Here is a 24,674-nt window from a genome sequence, read left to right as displayed (position 1 = left end):
CTGTTCCGCGAGGGGGCGTGGCCGAGGCAGTTCTGCCTCTGTCATTGGTCAGCTTCGAGGCGGGCTAACCCCCTCCCACCCGCGGTTCAGCCAATCGCGCAGCAGGACGCTAGCCCCGCCCCAGCGCCTGCTCCTATTGGCCCTCTCCGAGGAAGCTCCGCCCCACCCGCGTGGGGGCCGCGTGCTGGAAGCGGGCGCGTTGGTGCCCCCTCGCGGCTGCCCGAGGGCGTGGACTCGGCGTGACCCCGTGACCCCGTCCCCAGGGGTCAAGTTCACATCCTGACCCCGTGACCCCGTCCCCAGGGGTCAAGTTCACATCCTGACCCCGTGACCCCCTTCCCAGGGGTCAAAGCTGCATCCAGGTCCCAACGTCCTCGGGATGTGTCCTCACGTGACCCCGTGACCCCAATTCCTGAGGTCAAGGTCCCATCCTGACCCCCCCGTGACCCCAATTCCTGAGGTCGAGTTCCCATCCTGACCCTATGACCCCATTCCCAAAGGTCACAGCCGCATCCAGGTCCCATTGGCAACAAGACACGGCCACATCCCGACCCCGGGTCCCCATTCCCGGGATCAAGGCCACATCCTGCCCCTTCTCCTGCATAAACCCCCCCAAACCCTGCCCGGTCCCAGCCCCCATCCCAGCATTCCAGGCATCCAGAGACTGGGCTCTTCTCCCGCCTTCATTTCCAGAAGAATTTAATCCATCGTCCCACATTCCCGGGTACAGGAATCACCAGAAAATGTCCCAAAAAAAACCTTGGAAATGAAAATTTAAAAAAAAAAAAAAAAAAAAAAAAAAAAGAGAGAGAGAGAGAAAAAATATTTATCCGTTAAAATTCCTCCTGAAATCCGGAAGTTTTTTGGGAATTCCAAATAAAAATGAAGATTCCTCAGTCCTACACAAATCTAGAGCTTAAAAAAGTCAGGAAGTCTATGGAGCTAGACAAGGGAAAACCAAAGGAATAAGAAAGCAACAGTGAAAGTGGGGCTGAGCCGACTCCTCCCGGCGCCGCCGCAGCCCATTCCCGATGGGAATGCCGGGAATGTCACCCTTGGTGGAGGGGGGGGGAGGAGGGTGAATCCCTGGGGATCCTCGGCTGCAGTGGAATGAAGCGGGAGGGAAGCGGCGGCCGTTTTGGGGTGGGAAAAGGGGATTTTTGGGAACATGCAACCCCGGAATGGCGGGATTCCGACATCTACGTGAGACTAAAACTCCTCTTTTTTGCCTATGGAAAAAACCAGGAATCCCAAAAATAATCGAATATACATTAACTCTAAAGGGTCATATACAAAATCCACAGCGTTTTAAGGGAACGTGGCTGCTCCCGACATTCCCAACCCCCCCCTACACCCCCCCCCTCCCCCCCCCGGCTCCGGCTCCGGCTCCATCCCGCTGGAGGCGACACCGTTTGTTCTTTGGGTTAAAAACAACAAAACCAATGGATTTGGGGAATGAAGAAGGGGGAACACCCCCTCCCCCCATCCCCTTCCCGTACTGAGTCGCTCCTGATCCGGATCCCGGTTGTCTCCCATAGGATCACTGCGGGTTGTCTGGATCCATGTAGTGCTTGTGGCTGGGATTGTGTGTGTGTGTCCCCCCCAGCTCATCCCCTTGGATATGGGGGAGCTCCGGAGGGGCAAAGGCAGCGATCGCCCCCTCCCCCACCTTTTCCCAGCCATTTGACCAAACAGGGAATTGTGGATGCGGGAAGAGGGGTGAGGATGTTCCGGCCACATCCGCGGTCGCTTCCCGGTGCCGCTTCCCGGTGGGAGCCGGGATTTGGGCTGCGGTTACTGAGCCTCGGCCATAGCGGGAGGCTCAGGCTGGGGGGGGGCTTCTCCCCGTAAAGGATCCGCTTTGGAGAAATTCATTTCCAGGATGTGCCGCTGGAGATGCCGGACCCATTCCTCCTGGATGGAGAGGGGACCTTGGAATTCCACCTCGCAGAACCTATGGAAACACGGTGTCAGCTCGGGAATGGCTCTGGGCGGCACGAGAGGGCTCCCTAACAAAGAGGGATCCATGCCGCCGGGAAAGGCTGGGAGAAGAGGTTATCCCTATGGATACGGATGTGGGATGCACCTACCGGCATTTGAGGGTGTAGATGTTCCCCACGAACTTGACCAGGGAGGTCTGGGGTGGGCGAGGGACCAGGGATGGGACCGGCCTCACCCGCGGCGGCGGCTGCCGCGTCTCCTCCATCTTCTGCTGGAATTCTGCTCCTTCCTCTTCCCGGTGGATTGGAGCGTCCAGGGGCCGCGCCTGCCTCCGCTCGAACTCTGCCAAGAGGGAAAAGGTGGGAATGAGGGGGTTAGAGTGGGATGGGGGGCATTAAAACCAGGGCGGCACCAGAGGTAATGGCCGCTCAGTTCAGTTCTGGATGCTGGGAGAAGCCCCTGCTCATCACAGGGAGCTGGGAAGAAGAAGAGGAGGAACAGGACCAAAAGGAGGAGGAAGAGGAAGAGGAGGAGGAAAAGAAGAGGAGGAACAGAAGAAGGAAGAGGAGGAAGGGGAAGGTGAAGAGCAAGAGGAAGGGGAAGATGAAGAAGAAGAGGAATAGGAAGAGAAAGAGGAAGAGTAGGAAAAGAGGAGGAGGAAAAGGAGGAAGAGAGGAGGAGGAAAAGGAGGAACAGGAACAAGAGGAAGAGGAAGAGAAGCAGGAGGAAGAGGAAAAGGAGCAGGAAAGGAAGAGGAGGAACAGGAAGGAAGAGAAGGAAAGGGAAGGTGAAGAGCAAGGGGAAGGAGAAGAGGAAGAAGAGGAGGAGGAATAGGAAGAGAAAGGAGGAGGAGGAAAAGGAGAAGGAATAGAAAGAGAAGGAAGAGGAAAAGAGAAGGAAGAGGAGGAGGAAAAGGAGGAGGAGGAGGAAGGAAAAAGGAGGAGAAGAAGGAAGAGGAAAAGAGGAGAAGGAAGAGGAGGAGGAAAAGGAGGAGGAGGAGGAAGGAAAAAGGAGGAGGAGGAGGAAGAGGAAGAAAAGGAGGAAGAGCAGAAAAAGAGCAGGAAGAAAAGGAAAAGAGAAGGAGGAAGAGGAGGAAGAGCCTCAGCTAAAGAACCCCCTGGCACTGCTGGCGATGGGCAGAGGGACCAGGCTGGGCTGCTCCCGGTGCCTCCCTCTGCCCTCTCCCAGCTCCTCCCGACTCACTGTTGATGTTGGAGCGCTGATGCTCCTCCAGCTTCACCAAGGAGAGCGGGGACGTGATCATGGGCCGCTCGCCACCGCTTCCCCCGTCCAGGATCTTCCCGGCCTCGCCGGGAGCCAGCTCTCCCGGCAATCCCTTGCTCAGGAACGCCATGCCCCCGGCCTGCAGGCTGAGCGGCACCCGCCGCGCGCCGCCGTCGTGGTGGTGATGGTGATCCCGGGAATGCGAGGAGTTCCGGAATTTCTTGGTGAACGGGCGTCCCCCTTGGATGTAGCTCCGGTAGGCGCCGGCTTTCTGGGGCCGGTGCCGGATCCACTCGCTGAGGGTCTCGATGGGGGACCCGTTCACGCACCATTCGGTGACGCCGAATTGCCGCAGGTGGGCCCGCGCGTGGCTCGCCAGCGCCTTCCGGTTCTCGAAGTAGAGGCCACAGAGCTCACAACAGGCTTCGCCGGCTGCGGGCAGGGAAACAGGGAGGCAGGGAATGGGATGAGGTGGGAAAGGCGCTCAGCAGGCAGCTCCAACCCGCTGCCATCCGCCAGAGCATCCCAAGCTTCTCCATGCGACCCACCCCGGTGTCCCACCCCCCTCACTTCCTTATCTCCAAGCTGAGCTTCCCTGTTTCAGTCTGAACCCATCACCCCTTGTCCTGTCCCTGACGAAGGTTCCTCTCCCCATCCTTGGAGCCCCCTTCATCACTGGAAGCTGCTCTGAGGTCTTCACGCAGCTCCTCCAGCCCCAGTGTTCTTCCATACGGGAGCTGCTCCAGCCCCTGCTCATCCTCCTCTGGCCTTGCTCCAGCAGCTCCATGTCCTCACATTGAGGACACCAGAGCTGGATGCAGCATCCCAGTGGGATCTCACCAGAGCAGAGCAGGATCCCATCCTTGGACCTGCTGCTCACGCTGGGGGGATGCAGCCCAGGACACGGGGGGGTTGAACGGGACACAGCTGGGATGCAGCACGGAACCTGTTCCCCCTGCTCTGCCCCTCCGTGGGTCTGAAATTCCCCTTTTCCAGTCTTCCCTATGGGCCCGGTGCCCCCATGAAGGAGGCAAACTTGGAGCAGGGGAAGCAGCCACCCCAAAGCAACCCGCTCTGCCCCTATTCCCAGTGCCCACCCACCACATCCCGAGGGCGCTTCCCCGCATCCCACACTCACACGTGTGCGCAGGTTTGTCGTGCACGGCCTTGGCCTTGAAGGGCAGCTCGGTCTGGATGAAGCTCTTGTGCTTGATGTCGCCGTGAGGACCCAAGCGCTCATCCTGCAGCGGCCGCTTGGCCGCCAGCGGCGTCAGGAACCCACCTTGACCTTTGCTGGTGAGAGGCGACAGCGACAGCTCCCGGCTCAGGCTGGAGCTCCCGGGGCCCGGCTTCCCCGGCCTCCCCCCTAAAGGAGCCAGGGTCATTCCCTGCAGGATTTTCCCGGGGGATTTAGGCTCCAGCCCTTCCTCCCCGATGCCTTTGGGAGGTTCGATGGTGGAAGGGTGAGGCTCCTTCTTGATCACGCACGGCTTGGCTTTCTTCTTGAGGATCTCCCGCAGGGTGTCGATGGGGGAGCCGTTGACCGACCACTCGGTCACCCCCATCTGCCGCAGGTGGGAGCGAGCGTGGCTGGACAAACCCTTGCGGTTCTCGAAGTATTCCCCGCAGAACTCGCAGCGGATATCCCGCACCGGCTCCGCCCGGGAAGCTGCGGGACACACGTGGGATCAAGGGGGAGAAGAACCACGTGGAAACCCCCCCGCTTCCGCTCCTTCCCAGCCCCAGCGATGGTTCCGCAACACCGCAACCCATGGGAGATGCTGTGGGGTGGACCAGAGCACCATAGGGAGCCATCAGCCCTCCCATAGTAAGGCAGATCCTGGGGTTCCATGAGGAAGCATGATCCCACTCGGCCCCACAGATGGAACAAGGGGATAACTATGGACCTTGAACCCACTCAGCCCCACAGATGGAACAAGGGGATAACTATGGACCTTGAACCCACTCGGCCCCACAGATGGAACAAGGGGATAACTATGGACGCTGATCCCACTCAGCCCCACAGATGGAACAAGGGGACTGCTATGGACTTTGATCCCACTCAGCCCCATGGATAGAAAAGGGAAGATGGTAACTATGGACTTACAGAGGTTCAAAGGAGACATGTCCTCCCGCGGGGACCAGGCTTGGTCGGATGGATGAGGTTCTCCATGGAGTCCTCCTGACATCATCTCCCGCTTGATTTCCACCCTCATGTGATCTTGTTTGAGTTTCTTCTGCAAGGAGGGAGGAGAAAGGCCTGGAAACATCTTCCGGGCGGTGGGAGGTGGGGATGAGGTAGGAGATTGCCCCATGGGGCTGCCGGCTTGCTGGACCTTCTTGGGGAGGGTTGGGATGTGAAGCTCTCCGGGCCCACGCGCTTCCAAGGATCCCATGGTGCTCAGGAGGCTCTTGGCCATGGCTTTCTGGCTGGGAACGCCGGGATTGGAGGCGCTGCTCCGGGGTTGGGTTCTGCGCTTGAGGATCTCCCGCAGGGTGTCGATGGGGGAGCCGTTGACGTACCACTCGGTCACCCCCATCTGCCGCAGGTGGGAGCGAGCGTGGCTGGACAAACCCTTGCGGTTCTCGAAGTATTCCCCGCAGAACTCGCAGCGGATATCCCGCACCGGCTCCGCTCCCGAGGCTGCGGAGACAGGGAAGCAGGAACAGAGGCGTTACGGACACATCCCAGAGAGGCAAAGGTTAAGGGATGGGGTTCAACAAGGTCTTTGAGGGGATGGAGGGCATCCCAATGACACCAGGTTGGGGGGGAATGTGGAGCTGCTGGAGGGGTTCCAGAGGGATCTGGATCCATGGGATGAGGTTCAGCCCTAAACCTGCCACTTGGGCCACACCGATCCCATGCAATGCTCCAGGCTTGGGGAAGAGCGGCTGGAAGAGCTCATGGAAAAGGTGCTGGGGGTGTGGATTGATGGAGCTGAACTTGAGCTTGGAGCCAAGAATTCCAGCAGCATCCTGGCCTGGAGCAGCACCAGTGTAGGGCCAGGGCAGGGACTGTGCCCCTGTGCTGGGCACTGGGGACCTGACTGCTCCCTACAGGACAGTGGAGCCAGGATGGGGCTGGGCTCTGTTCCCAAGGGAAGGGACAAGAGGAAATGGCCTCAAGCTGCTCCAGGGGAGGTTTAGGTGGAGATGAGGAACAATTCCTGCCCCGAAGGGTGCTCAGGCATTGGAGTAGGCTGGAAGTGTTCCCATTCCATGTAGCTGAGGCCCTCAACGCCACTACTATATCCCAGAGGATAAACACGACCATCATCACTGTGTTGGGATGGGGAGTTGGGGCAGATTCCTGCCTGGAACTGGGGCAGAACCACACCAGCAGCTCCAACCTGCATGGAAAGGGAGGCTCCAGCAGGATAACTGCATGTGGAGGGAGATAGGCACAGGCAGGACTCGTCCAGCCGCTCCCAGGCTCTGTGTATCCATTCCCAATGGTGGGAAGAGCTCCTGGGGGCTGTAATTCCTACCCTGAGGTGGGATTTGGGGAGCTGCTGAAGCGATGCTGGGAAGAGACCTACGGAAATGAGGGAACTATGGAGAAGAGGGACCAATGGAGAGGAGGGACCAATTGAGAGGAGGCATCTACGGAGAGGAGGAACCCATGGAAAAGAGGAACCTATGGAAAGGAGGGTTTTCCACACCAGCCAAACCACAGCCTGGACAAGCCAAAGGAACTGAAGCAGGAGAGAGACGTGAGGAGCTCACAGGGCAGAGCCAGTGGTCTTCCTGAAATCCCAATGGGAACGCTCATTGAAATGTGCCCTCTGAGAGTCACAACCAAGCCGCCCTCATCAACTGGCATGGCTATTCCCAACCTCCGGCTCCCCCCTGCTTGGCAGGAGCAAGGATGGGAGAAACCGTGCTGTTCCCTACCCCATCCCCACAGGAAACAGGGAGCAAACAAACTCAAACTCACTCAAATTCAGGGGTCCTTCCTCATCCGCCTGCGGCCACTGGGCATTGGGGGAGCTCTGCAGAGGGCTCAGCGACAGCTTGGAGCTCTTCTCCTCAGGGTTCTTTGGGGACGGGGACCCCGAAAGAGCTGCCGGCACCTTCTTAAGGATGGGCGATCCCGGTTGGGAAAGGCTTTTGGAGAAGCCAGGAGGAGATTTGATGGCTTTGTTCACGGGCCCATCCGTCGGGCGCTCGCCGCCTTTGCCAAGCGCCAGGAGCGTGGGGCGAGGGGACGCGGTGCTGGCCTCTTTGGGGGGTTTCTTGCCCAGGGGAGGAGCGATGGGGCTGCCGTCGGGTTTGCTCTTCTGCTTCATGAGTTCATAGAGCAGGTCGATGGGAGCCCCGCTGCTCTCCGACTCGGCCACGCCGAGCTGCCGGAGGTGGGAGCGCGCGTGGCTGGAGAGGCCTTTGCGGGTCTCGAAGCAGGCGCCGCACACCTCGCACGTGGTGAGGTTCTGGGCTGCAAACAGGAGGGAAAAGAGGGAGAAAGGAGGAAATCAGGGGGTAAACGTGGTGGGAAGCACAAGGAACAGGATCTGGCCAGGCTGGTTTATCCCCCCCGCAAGGGGGTTTTCCCACCCCAAGCCTGGTTTTGAACATGAAATTGATTCCAAGCTGGAAAGAGCAAGGAAAAGAGGGAGAAATGAGGAAATTGGGGGGTAAATGTGGTGGGAAGCACAAGGAATAGGATCTGGCCATGCTGGTTTACCCCCTTTCAAGGGGGTTTTCCCACCCCAAGCCTGGTTTTGAACATGAAATTGATTCCAAGCTGGAAAGAGCAAGGAAAAGAGGGAAAAGTGAGGAAACTGGGGGGTAAACGTGGTGGGAATCATAAGGAACAGGATCTGGATGTGTTGGTTTATTCCCCTTCAGGGTTTTTTTCCCACTCCAACCCTCATTTTGGACACTGAACAGCTCTGTGCATCCCTACGCGGCCAGGAATAATGCAGGGAAGAGCGAGTGGAGCTGTGGGAGGAGCGGGATCACTGCTCTGAGGTGGCAAGAGGCTGGATTCCCTGTTTCCCAGGTGGCTTTGGAAGCCTTGCCCACTGTTAGTGACCTACAGGCAGGCTCCAAAGCTCACCAGAGAGGGATCCCCAAGAGATGAATTTAGGGAATGTTGGTAACTGGGATGGGAAGAATGGGTTGAGGACAAGGAATTGGGGCAAAATACTCACTTTTCAGGTCAAAATACTCACTTTTGGGGGTCGAAATACTCACTTTTGGGGTCCTGAGGCTCTGCTTTGCTCCCAGGTGGCTCAGGAGACACTTTGGTCCCTATCCTGGAGGGGGGTGGATCCAGCTGCCCACTGGGAAGGCTTTTTTTTGGGAGAGGGGGGGAAGCCACCTCCATGGCCACCAGTTCTTCCTCTTCCTGAGCCAGGACTGCGGAGAGAAGGACATTATCACATCCTAAGGGTGGGAATGGCCCCGAGGGACATGGAAGTGAGGAGCTGGCTTTGGTGCATGAAGGTTTCAGCTGTTCCAGAGTCTGGGAACAGCAGGGAACACCACTGGGGTGGCAGCGACCTGCCCAAGGGATTTGGGGTGCTTGGGGACAGTGGGAAGGGGGGGAATGGTGGCCATGTCCCTGCAGAGGGGGGACACGGTGACATGGGACACATGAAGGTGGCATCACCAAGGGGGGACAAGGACACAAAGGTGGCATCTGTCTGCAGGGGGGGGATGCAGGGAGGGAGGGAGGGGCAGGTGAATGGATGGATGGATGGATGGATGGATGGATGGATGGATGGATGGATGGATGAATGGATGAATGAATGGATGAATGGATGAATGAATGGATGGATGGATGGATGGATGGATGGATGGATGGATGAATGGATGGACGGATAGACGGATGGATGGATGGATGGATGGATGGTGGCAGCTCCATGAATGGATGGATGGATGGTGGCAGCTACATGTGGAGGGGGACAAGGATGGTGGCAGCTCTATGGGAAAGGGACAGTGGCAGATCCCTATGGGAAAGGGACAGGGATGGTGGGAGCTCCATGGGGAAAGGGACACCAATGGTGGCAGCTCCACGGGTAAGGGGACAGGGACGGTGGCAAATCCCTACAGGAAGAGGACAGGGACGATGGCAAATCCCTACGGGAAGAGGACAGGGATGGTAGCATCTCCCTATGGGAAGGGTACAAGGATGGTGGCAGCTCCCTATGAGAAAAGGACAGGGATTGTGGCAAATCCCTACAGGATAAGGACAAAGACAGTGGCAGCTCCATGGGAAGGGGACAGGGATGGTGGCAGCTCTATGGAAAAGGGACAGGGATGGTGGCAATTCCCTATGGGAAAGGGATAGGGACAGCGGCAGCTCCATGGGAAGTGGACACCAATGGTGGCAGCTCTATGGGAAGGGGACAGGCATGAAAGCAGCTCCCTATGGGAAGGGGACAGGGATGGCGGCAGCTCTATGGGAAGGGACAGGGATGGCGGCAGCTCTATGGGGAAGGGACAGGGACAGTGGCAGCTCCACGGGAAGGGGACACCAGTGGTGGCAGCCCCCTATGGGGCCACCGATGGCGCAGCCCCCGCAGCGGGTGAAGGCCGCCCTCGCCCCACCGCGCCCGGGGGCAGCCCGGACCCCCCCCCCCCTCCCCCAGACCCCGGTTCCCCCCGGGGGCGGTGCCGGTTTTGCCCCCCCCCCCCCCCCCCCCCCCCGCCAGCGGTGACAGGACCCAGGCGCGGCCCGCAGCGAGCGGCCAGGCCGGGCCGCGGCGGGGATGGGACAAAGCGAGGGCCGGGTACGGACAAAGGAGGGCGGCGGCCCGCGGACAGCGGCCTCGGCGGGGCCTGCCCCGGGCCCCTCCGCCTGCCCCGGGGCGGGGGGGGAGCCGCGGGCTCGGCCCGGGCGGCGGGGCCGCTGCGGCGGCGGGGAAGGGGTGTGGGGGGGGCGGGATGGGGGGGGCCGCGGGCCGGGCGGGGCGGGCCGGGCGCAGGGGGATGGGGGCTCACCCGGCTCGGGCGGCGCCTCGGGCTCGGGTTCGCCGTCCCCGCCCCGGTCCCGGTCCCGGGGCCGCGGCGGCGCCGCCGCTTTTGTCACTTTGGGCTGCGAGGAGGTGGAGGCCGCCATCTTGGCTCCGGCACATGCGGGGCGGCCGCCAGGGCGGAGGGCCGAGCGCCGAGCAGCGCGGCCGCCAGGGCGAGAGGGCGAGCGCCGAGTGCAGGCGGCGAAGGGAAGGCGGCGGGGGGGGGACCCGACACACTTCCCCTTCATCCAACGGGGCCCATTCCCGTTCCCGAGGGATGGGATGAGGCCGTCCGGCACCGCCCGGATCCAGAGGGAGAAGGAAAAGGCCAGCCGAGGCCGTTTCCAGCCTCCCACCTCTGCCACAGCCACTGGGTTTGCATCCAAAGCACGCCAAGAAGAAGGAATTCTGTGCAGAGGAGGGATACAGGGATACCAGGCACCTGCGGCGCTGCCCCTCATAGACAACACGGCTTCAGCCCCAGAGACAACAGCAGCGATGCTCCCCCAAAGAAACCAGCTGAGAACTCAGGGGTTTTTGGGAAGAGACACGGGAATTACAGAATTCCCAGTATTCCCGAATGGAGAAGGGAGACGCAGCCACCGCCAAGAGCAACAAGGATGAGTCCCTGCTGGCGCATGGAGAAGGGAATGTGCTGCGGACCAGTTGAAGCGGATGATGCTGAGGGTCTTTCCCAACCTGGTCCATTCCATGATTCCACAAGCGGCCCAAATCCTGGGCTCTTTAGGGAGCTGCCAAGCCCGCAGCGGTACCTGGGGGCTCAGTGACAACACAGAGGGTCCCATCCTTTTGGGTGCTGAGGTGACCCTTGCGGGGTAACACAGAGATCCAGGAGCCCTCATTCTCCATAGAAAAGAGGGGGAGAAAAGCCCTTTGTAGTGGGAAAGGCTCCATTATCCTGGAATTCCAGGGGTCTGGAGCAGCCAATGGTGCTTTCAAGCTGTGGAGCAACTCATTCCTAAACTGGAGCCAAACCTTCCAGAGGAAGATCCACAGAGCAGGCTCTGGGGAGGCTGGGCCAAGCAGGAACGCTGCCTGCTGGCTCCACGCGGGATGCGGGTGGAAGCATCTGTCTCTGCTGGCCAGGCTGCAGCATCCAGAGCCAGTTTCTTGCCAATGGAGGGGGTGTTGCCAGGTCTCTGTCAGGCTTTGGAGCTATGGAATCACTTTAACCTTGGAGCTATGGAATCACTTTAACCTTGGAGCTATGGAATCACTTTAACCACGGGGCCTCAAGTTCCTCTTTTCCTGCCCTTAAAACCTCTCCTTGGCTTAAAGGAGCCGGAGCCAAAGCCACCACCAGGAGGAGGAGGTCACAAGGAGTCGCTGTAGTAGAAGCTGGGAACACATGATGCTCCTTTCTCCATCGGGATCCAGCTTGGGATTTGCCTGGTTTGAGCCCCATGGGGGTGCTGCACCCATCCCAACACCATCTGCTTGTCCAGCACTTCCAAACCAGCTCCTCGCATTGGGAAAGGGACGATTCCTATGCTGAAATGAGGTTATTGTGCCCGTATGCCTTCACGTGCTGCCCTTAGGGATGCTCCTCCCTGTGCTGAGACCTGGTTGAGATGCTGTCTCCTGGGGCCAAGCGGTGGTAAGGGAGCTGCAATTGAGGCTAAACCCCATAGAAATGACAATATCCAGGGCAAAAATCCCACCTTCTCCCTGTGGAAAGGGAAGGAGGAGCCCAATGTGAGCTTCTCCCTAACCTGGAGCTCAGGACAGGCATCAAAGGCAGCACGAAGTAGGTCAGGAGCACAGCAGAAAGGAGCACGTTGACCTCCAGCTCAACAGGATGCGGCCCTTAAGGGACCTGACCTGGCTTTGAGGTTGGTTTTGCTGGCACTGGGGACCTCCAGAGGTTTGCTAAGTGACCTTTGGCTGCACTTAAAGCAGGCACCATAGGATAGGAAGGAGGAGGAGGACAAAAGGCCACGGCCACAAAGCATCTTGCTGCCTTCATGTGGAAACAAAGGTTAGGATGGAACCGGAGCCGCACTGGGGTCTTTGCTCTCGAGTCAAAGCGCTGAGGAAGAAACAAGGCTCAAATCCCTCTAAAATCCATCCTAAATGTCCCATTCCAGCCCTGTGGAAGCACCTTCCCCTCCTGGTGTCCTCCAGGCTCAGGCTGGGCTCGGCTCCATCCCAGCACCATCACTGGCTCCCCCAGCCTGGCTATGGAGAGGTGGGAGAAGGAATCAAAGGGGCTCTCGGGGTCCCAGACTCAACCAGGTTGGAATCGACCTTTAAGAGGACACAAGGGAACGGCCTAAAGCTCCCCAGGGCAGCTCAGATTGTCCATGAGGAATGAGTTCCTTATGGAGAAGGTGGTCAGTGAGCTCCCAAGGGCTGAGGTGATGGCCCCAAGCCTCTCAAGAAGAGTTTGGGGAATACCCTTAGATACTGGCTTTAACTTTTAGGTTGCCCTGTGTGGAGTCAGGATTTAGGATCCTTGTGGCTCTTTTCCAACCCAGATCCTGAGCATCTTTCTTCCTGCAAAGAGAAGAAGAAGATGCTCTTCAAGGCAGGACCTCGGGCATGGAGACATCCGAGTCCTCACCTAACACTCGACAGCAGCATTAGGGAATGATGCTGGAGAATCATTCCCGAAGCTTGTGCTTTCAGCCAACCCTCTCCTAAAACCCTTGGATGTGCTCCATGAGGAAAGCCTCTGTGCAGGCAGGGAAGTCAACCAGAAAAGCTGTGTTTGCTCCCATTCCTAAGGGAGGAATCCAGGAGACCTTGGCCAGGGAAGGAGAGAAGGAGTTGGATGGTGCTGGCTGCGAAAGCAAGGTGAGGCAGGCAGGGAGGAGAGCTGCGAGAGGATGCGATTGCCCAACGCTTCCCAACGCCTGCCAAGAAGCACCACGTGCTCCCGAGGTGCCTGCCAAGAGCTTGGGAGCCAGGAGCTGCACAAACAGCCTCGGGAAGGAGCCAAGTTGGCCTTGGAGGAGGCGGCTGCAGCAGCAGGGCACAGCTTCACCCGGCCCAGCATGCAGGGGAAGGCCCCAGGGACACGGCAGCCCCACTGGGGACAGCGCAGGAAGGGGATGTCCCATAGGGAAGCAGCAGGGAGGAAGGGTTGAAGAGGTTTAAGGTGCTCAGAACCAAAGCAGAGTGAAGCTGGGGGGGACACAAGAGCTGAGGTGACCCTTCCCTGCGCAGCAGGGCATTGAATGTGGCACCTAAAGGGGGAACCACACTGATCCAGGGTCTGGAATCATCACCAAGAAGGGGACATTGGAAGCTGTGGACCTACAGAAGAGCATGAACTGGGGGGGGTTTGCTCTTGTGGGTAAGAGGGAGTGGATGTAAAGCCTCAGAACACCAAAGATCCCACTGGGTTTCTAAGGGTGATGGCAGCAGAGGCACTGAGGATGATCGTGGAGCCAAGCTGGGGTTGGTTTAAGTACTACGGACTTGCTTGGAAGCCGTAGGAGGGAACAGGTAAGGATGTGAGACCACAAAGAGAATGTGTGTTAAACCTCACAGTGCTCCCTTCTTCCTCATTGAGCTCATTGAGCAGCTCCAGGAAGGGAGAACTTCCCCCCATGGGGCCATTTGGTGTGCCCAGAGAGCACCACCAAGCTTGAACTCCACTTTCGGGATTTCTCTAAGGATCTACCTATATCCTTCACCCTTACCAGCTATGGAGGCACCTTGCAATAGCAGCAGGGACCTGCTGGCCATTTGCAGGGCTGGATGGGGAGAGGAAGGAAGCAGGAAGCTGCCTGCAGATGTTGAGCTGAGACAGCAGCAGCATCGCTGCTCCCGCATGGAGCTGCTTGACCACCATGAGATCCTCCTCGTTAGAGCTTCCTAATGGCCTTTATCACCTTAGTGTTGCTTAAAAGCCTCTATACATGAAGGAATTGGTGCAAAACATGAGCAAGGGACTAATGGTGTTCTTAAGGATGTTTCACGGGGGATTTAAGGAGACACAGGGACAATTCGGGCTTGAAATCCACCTAAAACCCTGCCAGCTACTGACTGGGCATCCCCCATTCCCAAACCTGTTCCCTGTTTACCCAACTGCTTCCCAAAGCCAAACCCAAAGCGAGAGTTGAATAAATACTCCAGTGGTTGCAACAGAGAGCACGTGGATGCATCACATGGGGCTGGGAGCAACACAAGGAGGAGTTCAAGTCATCTCCAGGAGCCCGGGAGTGGAACTAAGAGGCTCCAGGCTTGGATTTGAATACAAAAGACATCCAGAGTCACTGTCTCCACGTGGCTGCAGTGCACACGTGGGTCACACAACAGGTTCCTGCACTGGGGAACCTGAAGCCTTCCCAATTTCCATGTTTTCTCGGTAAAGACACAACAAAGGGAATGGGGAGCATGTGACTTTAAATCCAGGAGCACAGCCTAAGGGGAAAGCTGAAGCTTAAGGGCTCTGGCTCTTGTGCTCATCCCTCACGCCCGTCCTCAACCATATCCAGGTTTAAACACAACACTGAAGCAAAGTTTGAATTCAGCTCCTCGGATCAAGTTCTAACTCAGCTCCTTTTACCTCTGGGAGTAAAATTAATTGGGAATTGTCCAATTCCCAACCCCATTTCTCCCACCAAACCCCCACTGGCATCTCCAGATGGGCACAGCGAGGAGCAGGAGATGCTCCCATCGCAGGCTGAACCCCTTGGGGTGCCATTGAAGTGATAAGCAAGATCACAGTGCAGGATGTGACCCATTGCTGCCCACTAACCCTCCCTTTGGGGCCATTTGCTATTAGATCTGCCACGTTACGAACTGCATGAACCAAAGGGTGGCCACAAGATGCTTCCCACCCTTCTTTGCTAGCAAAGACCCAAGCCCTGGCTCTTCAAACCGCGCCACTACCCTGAACAACTTGATCCAGAGAATTCCAGCCACCAGGAGACCTCACTCTTCCCAGGCAATAGGCACAGGCAGCAGGACCATCACTTGAGCCCTCCAAACACCTCCCCTTGGCATCGACTTCAGGCTGGCAGCTCTTCATCCTCTCAGGTTTGTGGTACCAAGAAAGAAGCAGGGTGGGGGGTAGGGGTGGGTTCATTTGTGTTCATTATGCTCCAGACTCATCCCAAAGAGCAGCCAAAGTCACATGGAGCTGTCTGGAGAGCCGGGATTACAGGCTCTTTGGAATGTCAATTACAGCCAAACAGCTTCTCGCTGCAGGGGTGTCTCTCCCATAGGATTAGGCTGAGTAGAACCTAATGAGAAGCTCCTTCAAGGGCTTCAAGACGCTGCCAGAAGCACCAAGTGTCACGAGGTGGTTGGAATTCCCAATACAAGGTTTTCGGCTTTGGAAGCTTCTGGTGCACACTCAAGCTTTGGAACCTGGAAGCTGTTTGGGACAGGCTCAGCTCTGGGATAGATAAACCTGTTTGAATGGTTTGGAGCTTCACTGCTGGCAGGGGAGCAGCTCAGATCCAAACCCACTTGGGAAGGAGCCTTTATGGTCCTTGCCCCTCACAGGAGCATCTCTGGAAAACAAGGAGCTGCTGAGTGAACAGAGATCCCAGACCAGAGGTTGCATCCTGCATGGATGCGTGCCACCAGGCTGGACGGGCACCAATGGCCGCACTCTTCTCCCTTTCCTCCAGCCTGTGATTGGAGAAGCTTTAGGGGCTTCCCAACTGGAAACCTCATTCCTAAACACAACCTTTTCAAAGGGCAAAGCCTGAACATCCAAAGCACAACTCCCTGCTGGAATGTGAGCTCTCCATGAGCCAGCACTGCCTGGCTCTTTCCTCTGCTGGCACCTCCATCCCTCTGCCCCCAACCCAGCAGCAGACAGGACACATCAGGAACACCAGGTTACACCAGTTCAACCCTTCCCCATAGATACCCACCCTCCAGCATGGGTTGGGGTCATCAGAAGGGTCTGGGGCTTGCATGGACACTCACCATCTCTGTAGGACTGCAGGGACTCATCTCCCCAGGATGTGGGGAACGGGGACAGAGGAGAACGTGGAATGCTGCACTCAGACATGGGAGTCATGCTCTTGCGAGGCCCAAAGCCATGAGCTTCCCTCTCTCTGCTCGGGGATGAAGGTTCCGCTCCCATCGCTGCCTGCAGCATCGGATGCTCCGAGGAGTTGGCCAACAGCTCCTTGAGGATGTTAATGGGCGAGATGGTGAGTTCCCAGTTGGTGATCCCAAAGTCTCTCAGGTGGGCTCTGGCGTGGCTGGAGAGACCGGCGCGCGTGTCGAAGCCGGCGCCGCAGAACTCGCACCGCATCAGGCTGAAGGTGCTGGGGTCGAAGTTGGCAACTGTGGGAAGAAGGGGACAGAGTCAACGACACCGGGGATGAGCCCGTTCTGATGGTGGTTACCGCACCCAGGCCAACGCGGTGCCGTGGCCACCACGGTTGTGGTGGAGCACAGCTCCATACGTACCCAAGCGGTGATGGGAGGAGGGCAAGAAAAGAGGGGCACGGTGAATTGAATACATACTACCTTTTTTCTTCTTCTTTTGGAAGGAAAACTTTTGCTCTATAGCTTTGACTTCTTCTGCCGAGATGAAGTGACGGACGTTGTAGCTCACCCCCACCCTGTTGAGGTGGCCCCGCACGTGGTTCGCCAGCCCGATGCCATTGTGGAAGCGGTCAGGGCAATAGGGACATTTCCGCTCCTCGTTCTTCAGCATGGGTGAGTCCGAGTCCAAGAGGTCATCGAGCTCCAGAGGAGCATCCAACAGGAGCATATCCAAGGGAATGGGCTCTTCCATCAGGAAGTCCCGGGATGGGAGCAGCGCTTTCTTCTTGAAGGGCTTCCCCCGGGGCCTCTTTGTCGCTTTGGGATGCAGGTTCACCTCCTCCAGGAGGACGATGGGGACCATCATCCGCAACTGCTGCTGCTGCTCCTCTGAAGCCATTGAAGGGTCCGTGGCCTTCAAGGTGTCTCTGAACGTCCTCTTGAGGTCCAAGGCAGCCTGAGGGATGCTGAGGGCTTTGATGCCTCTGTTCTCACCCAAATCCATCTCTGTGCTTCTGGAGATCTCCTCTTCCATGCTCGCAGCATCGTTGCCCAACAGCCATTTGTGCCTGAGCTCTTCCAGCCCCATGGGGTGACTCTTGAGGGCATCACCTTCTCCTTCAAGGGGCTGAGCTCCTCCTTTTTTTTTCAGCTGCTGCAGAGCAAACTGGGAATAAGCTTTAGCAGAGGGAAAACCGGATAATCCCAAGGTTTTGTGTGGGGCACCATAGGGAGCCGCTTTCCTGGCGTGAAACCCTGATGCCTGGTAGTCCTTCTTGCCAGCTCCGTTGCTCTTGTGTCTGGGATGCGTTAGGGCAAAGCTGGGAACAGCTTCGTAATGGGATGTGCTTTCCTGGGAAGGTGGTGGGAAAAGCTGCTCTGCTTTGCCAAAGTAATCTGTGTCGGCAAAGCGGGCCGTGCGGGCCGGGCTGTAGGCATCTCTGCTGGTTCCTGGTTGATTGGGATCATCCTCGTACACCTCCGTGTCCCAGGAGAGGTGGGAATGGGCGTATTTCATGTGCTCCTTGAGGATGTTGTCGTTGGGAGCCGGGAAGCTGCAGAGCACGCAGGTGCTGAGCCCTTTGCTGCTGCTTTGGGGCGGAACCTGCATCTGCAGGGCTGCGTGTTCATCGGGTTTGAAGGGTTTGTAGATGCCATGCATGGGGCTATCCTGGATTTCTCCACTGCTTGTGCTTCCAAAGAGGTTCAGCCTCTTGGCCCCTTGGTCCTTCCTCTCCTTGACATGCATCTTGGCATGTTGGACAAAGATCTTGGAGGAGTTGGTGCCAAAGACACACTTGGGGCACTGCAGCCGCGCGTCCCGGCCTTCGTCTGGGAACTCGTTCAGCTTCTGGATCTCTTCAATGATCTTCTCCCTGGATTCCTGGTGGAGCCTCTTGTGCTGCTCCAAAGACGTGGGGTCTCCAAAGGCCCATCCACACTCATTGCAGCAGAACTGACACTGTCCTCCCAAAGCATCCCTGTCTTGGTCCCTCCCTGGTCCCCGATTGTGCTGCAGCATGTGATCCATCAAGTGTTCCTTCTTCTTGAAGTAGATGCTGCACTCGATGCAGGTGTACACCGTGGGGTCCTCCTCCGGACCCAGCTCCTCCTTCCCCTGCTCCTCCACCAACACACTGCACACATAGGGCCTCATCACAATGTCGTAGGAGCTGCAGGGAGCGGGATCCAGAGACATCAATGGCATCCTCTCCACCGAGTCTTCAGCATTCACTGTCCAGGTCTGTTTGCCCACGGCCAGCTCCGCGCCGAGCTTTGGGATTGTCCACTCGGCCGTGCTGAGCGGGTTGATCTCCCCCAAGTCCGAGTCAACCAGCAGCCCCTTCCTATGGGATGAGGAGCTTTCCAAGGATTTGGCCTTGCTGAGGACAGGGTTCAGTGTTTTCCTGAACAGCGGAGGAGGCACTTCACGCACGGCCTGGCCCCGGAAGGGTAGGTTGGTTGCTACATCTGTTACCTTGCCCATGTCTTTATAGTGAGGACTTGGGCTTCTGGTGGGTCTTGAGATCCAGTCCACCCTCTGGATCCCCCTCTTGCTCTTCTCTAAGTGCTCTTTGCTGAGGCCTTCAAGTTGCTTTGGTTCCGTTTTCAGGTATTTCTCCTCACCGCCGCCGCCAACCGATGCCCCAGCACAAGGGCTGGGTGGCCCTGCTGTCCCCTTGCCACCACCCAGGTCCTCAGAGTCACTCTCAGGGTCCACCTGCACCGTGTTTACAAGCTGGGGCTCCATGGCAAATGGTGCCTCCTTTCCACACCGCGTGTCCTTCAAGTCCTTCAAGCCAGAGAGCCTCTTTAAAGTGCTTTCTTCTCTGCCATCGCCTGCTCTGCTCTCCAGGGTGGAGGTGTCCCAGGCCATGGTTCGCAGGTCCAAGGAGCTCCTGGCATCCGTTCTGTACAAAGCCTTCTGGAACTCCAAATGCTCTTCGTCTGTGGAGCTGCAAATGAGTTCGGAGAGTTAAGAAGGGGTGAAGGAGACGATGGAGGCATTCCCATTGGCGTTACAGGGTGACAGGGGATGGGATTTCATGGGGACTCCCACATTGTCCCAGATAAAGACTTAGAACCAAGCCAAGCCCATCCCTTCCCACCTTCCCGTGGCCACATTTCTGCATCTTAGAATCATGGAATGGTTTGGGCTGGAAGGGATCTTCAAAGCTCATCTGCAACCCCCTGCAATGAGCAGGGACATGAGGTCACCCATCCCTTCTGGTCTTGCTCCAAGCCCATTTTGGCGATGGCTCTATCTGCTCCTTACAGCGGCTATGTACATGTACATACAACATGTACTTCATGCCAAGTACAACAGGACTGTTGGGTTCCCGTCACCACATTGCCTTTCCCTTGCTCCATCCCACTCTTTGCTTCTCCTTCCCTTTCCCCTCCTAACTTCTTGGGACGCTTGGACCCCTGATGGCCTCCTTTATCCCCAGCATAACAGAGGTACGTGCTCTTAGCAATGATGCTTCTCACTTCAGCCAAAACAGATCTCATGGTCAACACAGACCATCCCAAAGATCTCTTGGACCAAAGGGGTGGTTCCAGCCTGGTGGGGTTTTAAGTCCTACACTGGGCTTGGAGGCTTTCTCAGGGAAGAAAGGACATGGCGAGGACCATGAGGGTGCAACAGAGATGGCTCCCTCTGGCATGGGATCAGCAGCATGAGACAGGATCTAAAGAGCCTGGAATGGCACCAGATCCCCACATTTAGGCTTCAGAACTGGGATCCAAGAGATCCAGAAGCCCCAGTGGCCCTGATGGCAGCTTCACGGGGCTTAAGCAGACCCAAGGGTCCTCTGTGTCCCCATCCTGACCCTAATGATGTGACCCTTCTGTCCTCCACGGCCAGCTTCATACCCGGCTTACTCCCTCTACACAGCACCCATGGCCAAGAGCAGGATGCAAACCTCCACATCCCGGTTCCTGCCCACTGCTAGCCCATCCCTAGGGAAGGAGCCTGCTGGATCATGGAGCCCAATGACTCCAGGGCCTACAAAACACTGTCTCAAGTTGTGCTGCAGGAGAACAAAGTGCCTTTGTTGGATGGAGGCGGCAGCACTGCCAGATCCGCACGGATCAATCTCGCCTTCTTTTCCAACCTATTTGTTCCCAGCTTCTTCCTGGGAAAAGCCAAGTTCAGGGAAGAACTGACCCTCCCAGCCCACTTCAGTCCCATTCCCAGCTCCCTGTTTTAATTCCAGAGGAATGATTGCGGATTGAAGGCCGGGATCCCCATTGTCTGTGGTGTGGCAGCTGGGAAATGCAATTCCCACACCATTGAAATCCCATCAACGGGATTAAAACCTGACTAAAACCTGACTAAAGTGTGGTTAAAATGTAAAACATGAGTAAAGCGTGAGTAAAATGGGGTTAAAATGTCACTAAAAAGTGATTAAAATGTAAAACATGAGTAAAGTGTGAGTAAAATGGGGTTAAAATGTCACTAAAAAGTGATTAAAATGTAAAACATGGGTAAACCAGGAGTAAAACACAAGTAAAATGTGACTAAACTGTGACTGAAACGTAAAATATGAGTAAAACAGGACTAAAATGTGACTAAAATGTCCTAAACCATTATGAAACCATTATTAAAATGCCCCAAAATGTGACTAAAACGTGATTACAACAGGACTAAAATGTAAAGGGGTGCTAAAACATCCCAAAACGTGACTAAAACGTCCCAAAACGTGACTAAAATGTGATTAAAACAGGACTAAAATGTAAAATGGGACTAAAATATTATCAAACCATGATAAAACCATGATTAAAACCGGATTAAAACAGCTCCTTAAGGAACCTTTGGCCCAGGAAGGAGCCAGGAACAACAGGCACTAAAATAAGCCTTGGGCTGGCACCTCAATCCCGGTCCTTCCTGGGTGCTCCAAGTGCTTTAGGACACCCCTTTGGGGCACCCAATGCCCCCAGATCAAGCACCCACCTCCCAGCATCGCTGTCCCTCGCAGCAAGGTCCAGTGGTGCCAAAGGGAACTGGGATGGCTCCAAAGGGAATTGGGATGCTCCAAGGGGAACTGGGATGCTCTGAGGGGAAGCAGGATGGCTCCGAGGGGAACTGGGATGCTCCAAGGGGAACTGGGATGCTCTGAGGAGAAGCAGGATGGCTCCGAGGGGAACTGGGATGCTCTGAGGGCAATGGGGATGGTTCCAAGAGGAACTAGGATGGCTCCAGAATGTGATTTAGGGCAGGCAGAGCAGAGAGGTTTGTTGGGAAGCGGGATACATGGGATGCACTGGAGCAGCCCACACTGCTCTGCAGCACGGGGATGGAGCTGCCTGGCTCTAAAGGGACCTGCTGATGTCCTCCATGGTGGGACAATCCCTCCTCCAACATAGGGAGCTATTTGAGGGCTTTGTAGAACTGGAGCACAGCGGGAGGATCCATGGAGACATCCCTTGGGAACTTACCCGAGTTCCGTCCTGTGAGCAGCAGCCGGGACAGCACCGGACAGGGCAGGATCAGGCTCATCTGGAAGAGAAGAAAGCCCCAAGGTCAGTGTCCACCTGAGGCTCTTTCAAATGAGGGTTTAGGGTGTATTCCCAGCACATAATCCCCTCTGCTCCTGTGCCCGGCATTCCCACCTCAGACCAGCCTGGATTATGGGATTCCCGAGCCTCACTTGAGGGTTTCATCCCATAGGAACCTTTCTGATGGAGAATCATTCCTGCAGCCAAGCAGGAAGATGGATACCAGCACGAGTGGTTGGATAAGGGTTGTCCTGGTCCACCTTGTGGAGAACACTGGTTCTCCTGCCTCTATGGATGGGGCCTCCAAGGCATTGGCATGCTTCCCTGCCTTTGGAATGGCATTCAAGGCTTCTCCGTGTGCCTGAGCACCAGCTGGGGCTTGGAGGAGCTTTGCTTCATGCCGGTGTTGGTTGAACCCTTGGGATGGATCCTCTAAAGCACTTCCAAGTCTCCTCATGAGATGCCAGGTAGGAAGATGCCTCCTGAAGATCTGCTGAGCTCCATCAGAGCTGGACATGTCCTTCCTCAAGAGGAGAAAAGCCTTTGGCTGTGTCTGGATCCGACCTACCAGGATCCATTGGTCAAGCCTGAGTTCAAGGCAGGACAAGGAGGGGTCTTGCTGCTCACTCTGGATCTCCCCATCCCGGTCGAGCCACTTGGAAAGCCGGGACTCCCTTGTTCTTCCAGGCTGGGAAGCTGGGTGAATCCATGAATCCATCTGGTTACCTGCTGTGGCCCAGCCCCAGGCCAAGCCAAGGACCTGCCCTGTGTCCCTGCTCCATCACCATCATCCCCATCACCACCTTGGGTCATGGGATGCCCAAGATGTTGCCTGGGGCTCATTGGTGGGGTGGAAAGAAGGAGGAGGCCACGGGAATGAGGTTGCCACAGCTTGGAGGAGGGAGGAGATCCAGCATCAACCATGCCTGGGGCTTATGGAGGAAAGGGATGAGTGAAGAGCAGCTGAACCTTCCACCATGCACTGAGCCAGAGAACATCAGTGACGAATGCAAGAGCAGGACCTGCCCTGAAAGCAGAGGACTTCTAAGGCTGAGCATCTCCAAGGACTCAGCTGGAGATGATGGGGCTGGAGCTCCTGCGGAGCTGCGACCACCACATCCAGGGTTTATCCAGCATCAGCACTGGAGAGGTGGCAGCATCCCTGGCTCCCGTATCATGTCCTCTTGGCTCCAAAATCCCTTTGGAAGAGGCTGGTGGGATCCAGGGCCAAGCTGCCGAGGTCATGGGAGAGCATGCAGGAAAACCTGAGGCACTGGTGGGAATGCCAGGGAAAGGATGGGAAAAATCCCAGCCCTTCATAGAATCATGGAATGGTTTGGGTTGGAAGGGACCTTAAAGCTCATCCAGTTCCAGCCCCCTTCCACTAGAGCAGGTTGCTGCAAGCCCTGTTCAACCTGGCCTTGAGCACTGCCAGGGATGGGGCATCCAAACCTTCTCCATCCAACCCATCCCAGTGTCCCAGCATCCTTCTTCCTTATCTCCAAGCTGAACTTCCCTGTTCCAGTTGGAACCCATCACCCCTTGTCCTATCCCTGCTGAAGGTCCTTCCATGTCCTCCTTATGTTGAGGACACCAGAGCTGGATGCAGCACCCAAGTGGGGTCTCACCAGAGCTCAGCTGCTCCCACTTGATGCAGCCCAGGCCATGGGGGGTGTTGATGGCTCCCGGTGGGCTCCTCCTCACCCAACACCCCCAGATCCTTCTCCTCCGGCTGCTCTTCCAATGGGAAGGCTTTAAACACTTCCCTAACCCCCAGCACACGGATGGAGGGGGCAGAGGACACGGATGAGGGAGGAAGCCGGTGGCAGGAGCCTCCCAGGGACTCTTTTGTTCTCCACAGCTCCAGCATGATCCCTATTTTTAGAAGCTGTCTCCTTTGGAGGCAAACACGGGGTGATTTATCCGCTCCTGGGAGCAGGGACCTGCCCTCCCGCCATCCCGCTGCTTGGAAGCAGCCGGAGGAGGGAATTTCATGGCTTCAGAGGCTCCAAGTTACCCTCTATGGAAATCCAGCTCCTCAAGGCCAGGAGCTGCAGCTCCTCCCCAGGGAGCAGAGCTGGCTCCGTTCCCAAGCTCAGGCTTCTCCTCCCAGAGGTCAAACACCCTCCAAACTGGCTGCATCCAAGCAGCAGGCCCAAGGAGGGGATCCTGCCCCTCTGCTCTGCTCTGGGGACACCCCACTTGGGTGCTGCATCCAGCTCCGCTGTCCTCAACACAAGGAGGACATGGAGGGACCTTCACCAGGAACAGGAGAAGAGGCAATGGGCTCCAACTGGAACAGGGAAGTTCAGCTTGGAGATAAGGGAAGTTCTTCCCTGGGAAGGTGGTGGGACACTGGGATGGGTTGAAAGGAGAAGGTCTGGATGCTCCAACCCTGTCAGTGTTCCAGGACGGCTTGGAGCAAGCTGCTCTATGGAAGGTGTCCCTGCCCATGGCAAGGGGTTGGGACTGGATGATCCCAGGGTCCTTTCCCACTCAACCCATTCCATGATTCTATGAACACAAGGCCACGGGTCTTTCCTCAATGTTCTTCCTCTCACCCAAGAGCTAAAGCACCAAGCAGGACACGGAAACACTTTGAAACCAAACCATCACATGAGCCCATGGCCAAAACACACCCAAAAAAGCCATTGATAAGGGAGAAACCTGTGACATCCCCAGTGCAGGAGCAGTTACATGGAGCCCAGGAGATCTCCTGGACCCTGCTCTGGGTACATTTGGTGATGGTCAACCACAAAACACATTCCATAGAGTTGTGGGTTGAGAGATGCCAGCATCTCCAGAAGAACCTCATGGAGGCCACCACACTCAAAAGGCTCTGTCGTGTATCAGGGTGCAAAGCGCTTCACCTCAACCTTCACCAAGGCCCCAGAAGCCACCAGGATGAGCACTGAGGTGCTTCTCCATGGCACCCTCTTCCTATGGCAGATGCTTCCTACACAAAGGCATTAGGTTGCTTCATACCGGAGCTACTTGAAACGTATTTGAAGGCTAAAGATGCACCCAACAGTAGCTCTGACAATGAGCAAGGTGGTCCCTGCA

At 56.8% G+C, this 24,674-nt stretch overlaps 1 protein-coding gene across 4 annotated transcripts in view; it reads right to left on the bottom strand.

The window, feature by feature from the left end:
- Positions 1 to 682: 682 nt before the first annotated feature.
- Positions 683 to 24,674, bottom strand: part of WIZ (WIZ zinc finger) — a 43,232-nt gene continuing 19,240 nt past the window's right edge. Inside the window, exons 2-12 of one of the 4 annotated variants that reach the window (XM_065664655.1) lie at positions 21,552 to 21,612; positions 16,590 to 19,066; positions 16,041 to 16,406; positions 8,362 to 8,526; positions 7,103 to 7,600; positions 5,502 to 5,809; positions 5,273 to 5,402; positions 4,304 to 4,834; positions 3,145 to 3,597; positions 2,091 to 2,283; positions 683 to 1,954 (exon numbers count right to left, since the gene is read on the bottom strand). In XM_065664655.1, the coding sequence (XP_065520727.1) occupies positions 1,795 to 1,954; positions 2,091 to 2,283; positions 3,145 to 3,597; positions 4,304 to 4,834; positions 5,273 to 5,402; positions 5,502 to 5,809; positions 7,103 to 7,600; positions 8,362 to 8,526; positions 16,041 to 16,406; positions 16,590 to 19,066; positions 21,552 to 21,612 (5,342 nt within the window). In that variant the 3' untranslated portion in view covers positions 683 to 1,794. Of the gene's footprint in view, positions 1,955 to 2,090; positions 2,284 to 3,144; positions 3,598 to 4,303; positions 4,835 to 5,272; positions 5,810 to 7,102; positions 7,601 to 8,361; positions 8,527 to 10,113; positions 10,282 to 16,040; positions 16,407 to 16,589; positions 19,067 to 21,551; positions 21,613 to 24,674 lie in introns of those variants that run through there. The other 3 variants (XM_065664653.1, XM_065664654.1, XM_065664656.1) reach the window with 3 other exon arrangements.

Source organism: Lathamus discolor, unplaced genomic scaffold (assembly GCF_037157495.1).
Source record: "Lathamus discolor isolate bLatDis1 unplaced genomic scaffold, bLatDis1.hap1 Scaffold_51, whole genome shotgun sequence".
In the NCBI taxonomy this organism is placed as follows: domain Eukaryota; kingdom Metazoa; phylum Chordata; class Aves; order Psittaciformes; family Psittacidae; genus Lathamus; species Lathamus discolor.
Note: the sequence above shows the minus strand (reverse complement) of the source record. Positions and strands in the feature narration are given on the sequence as shown.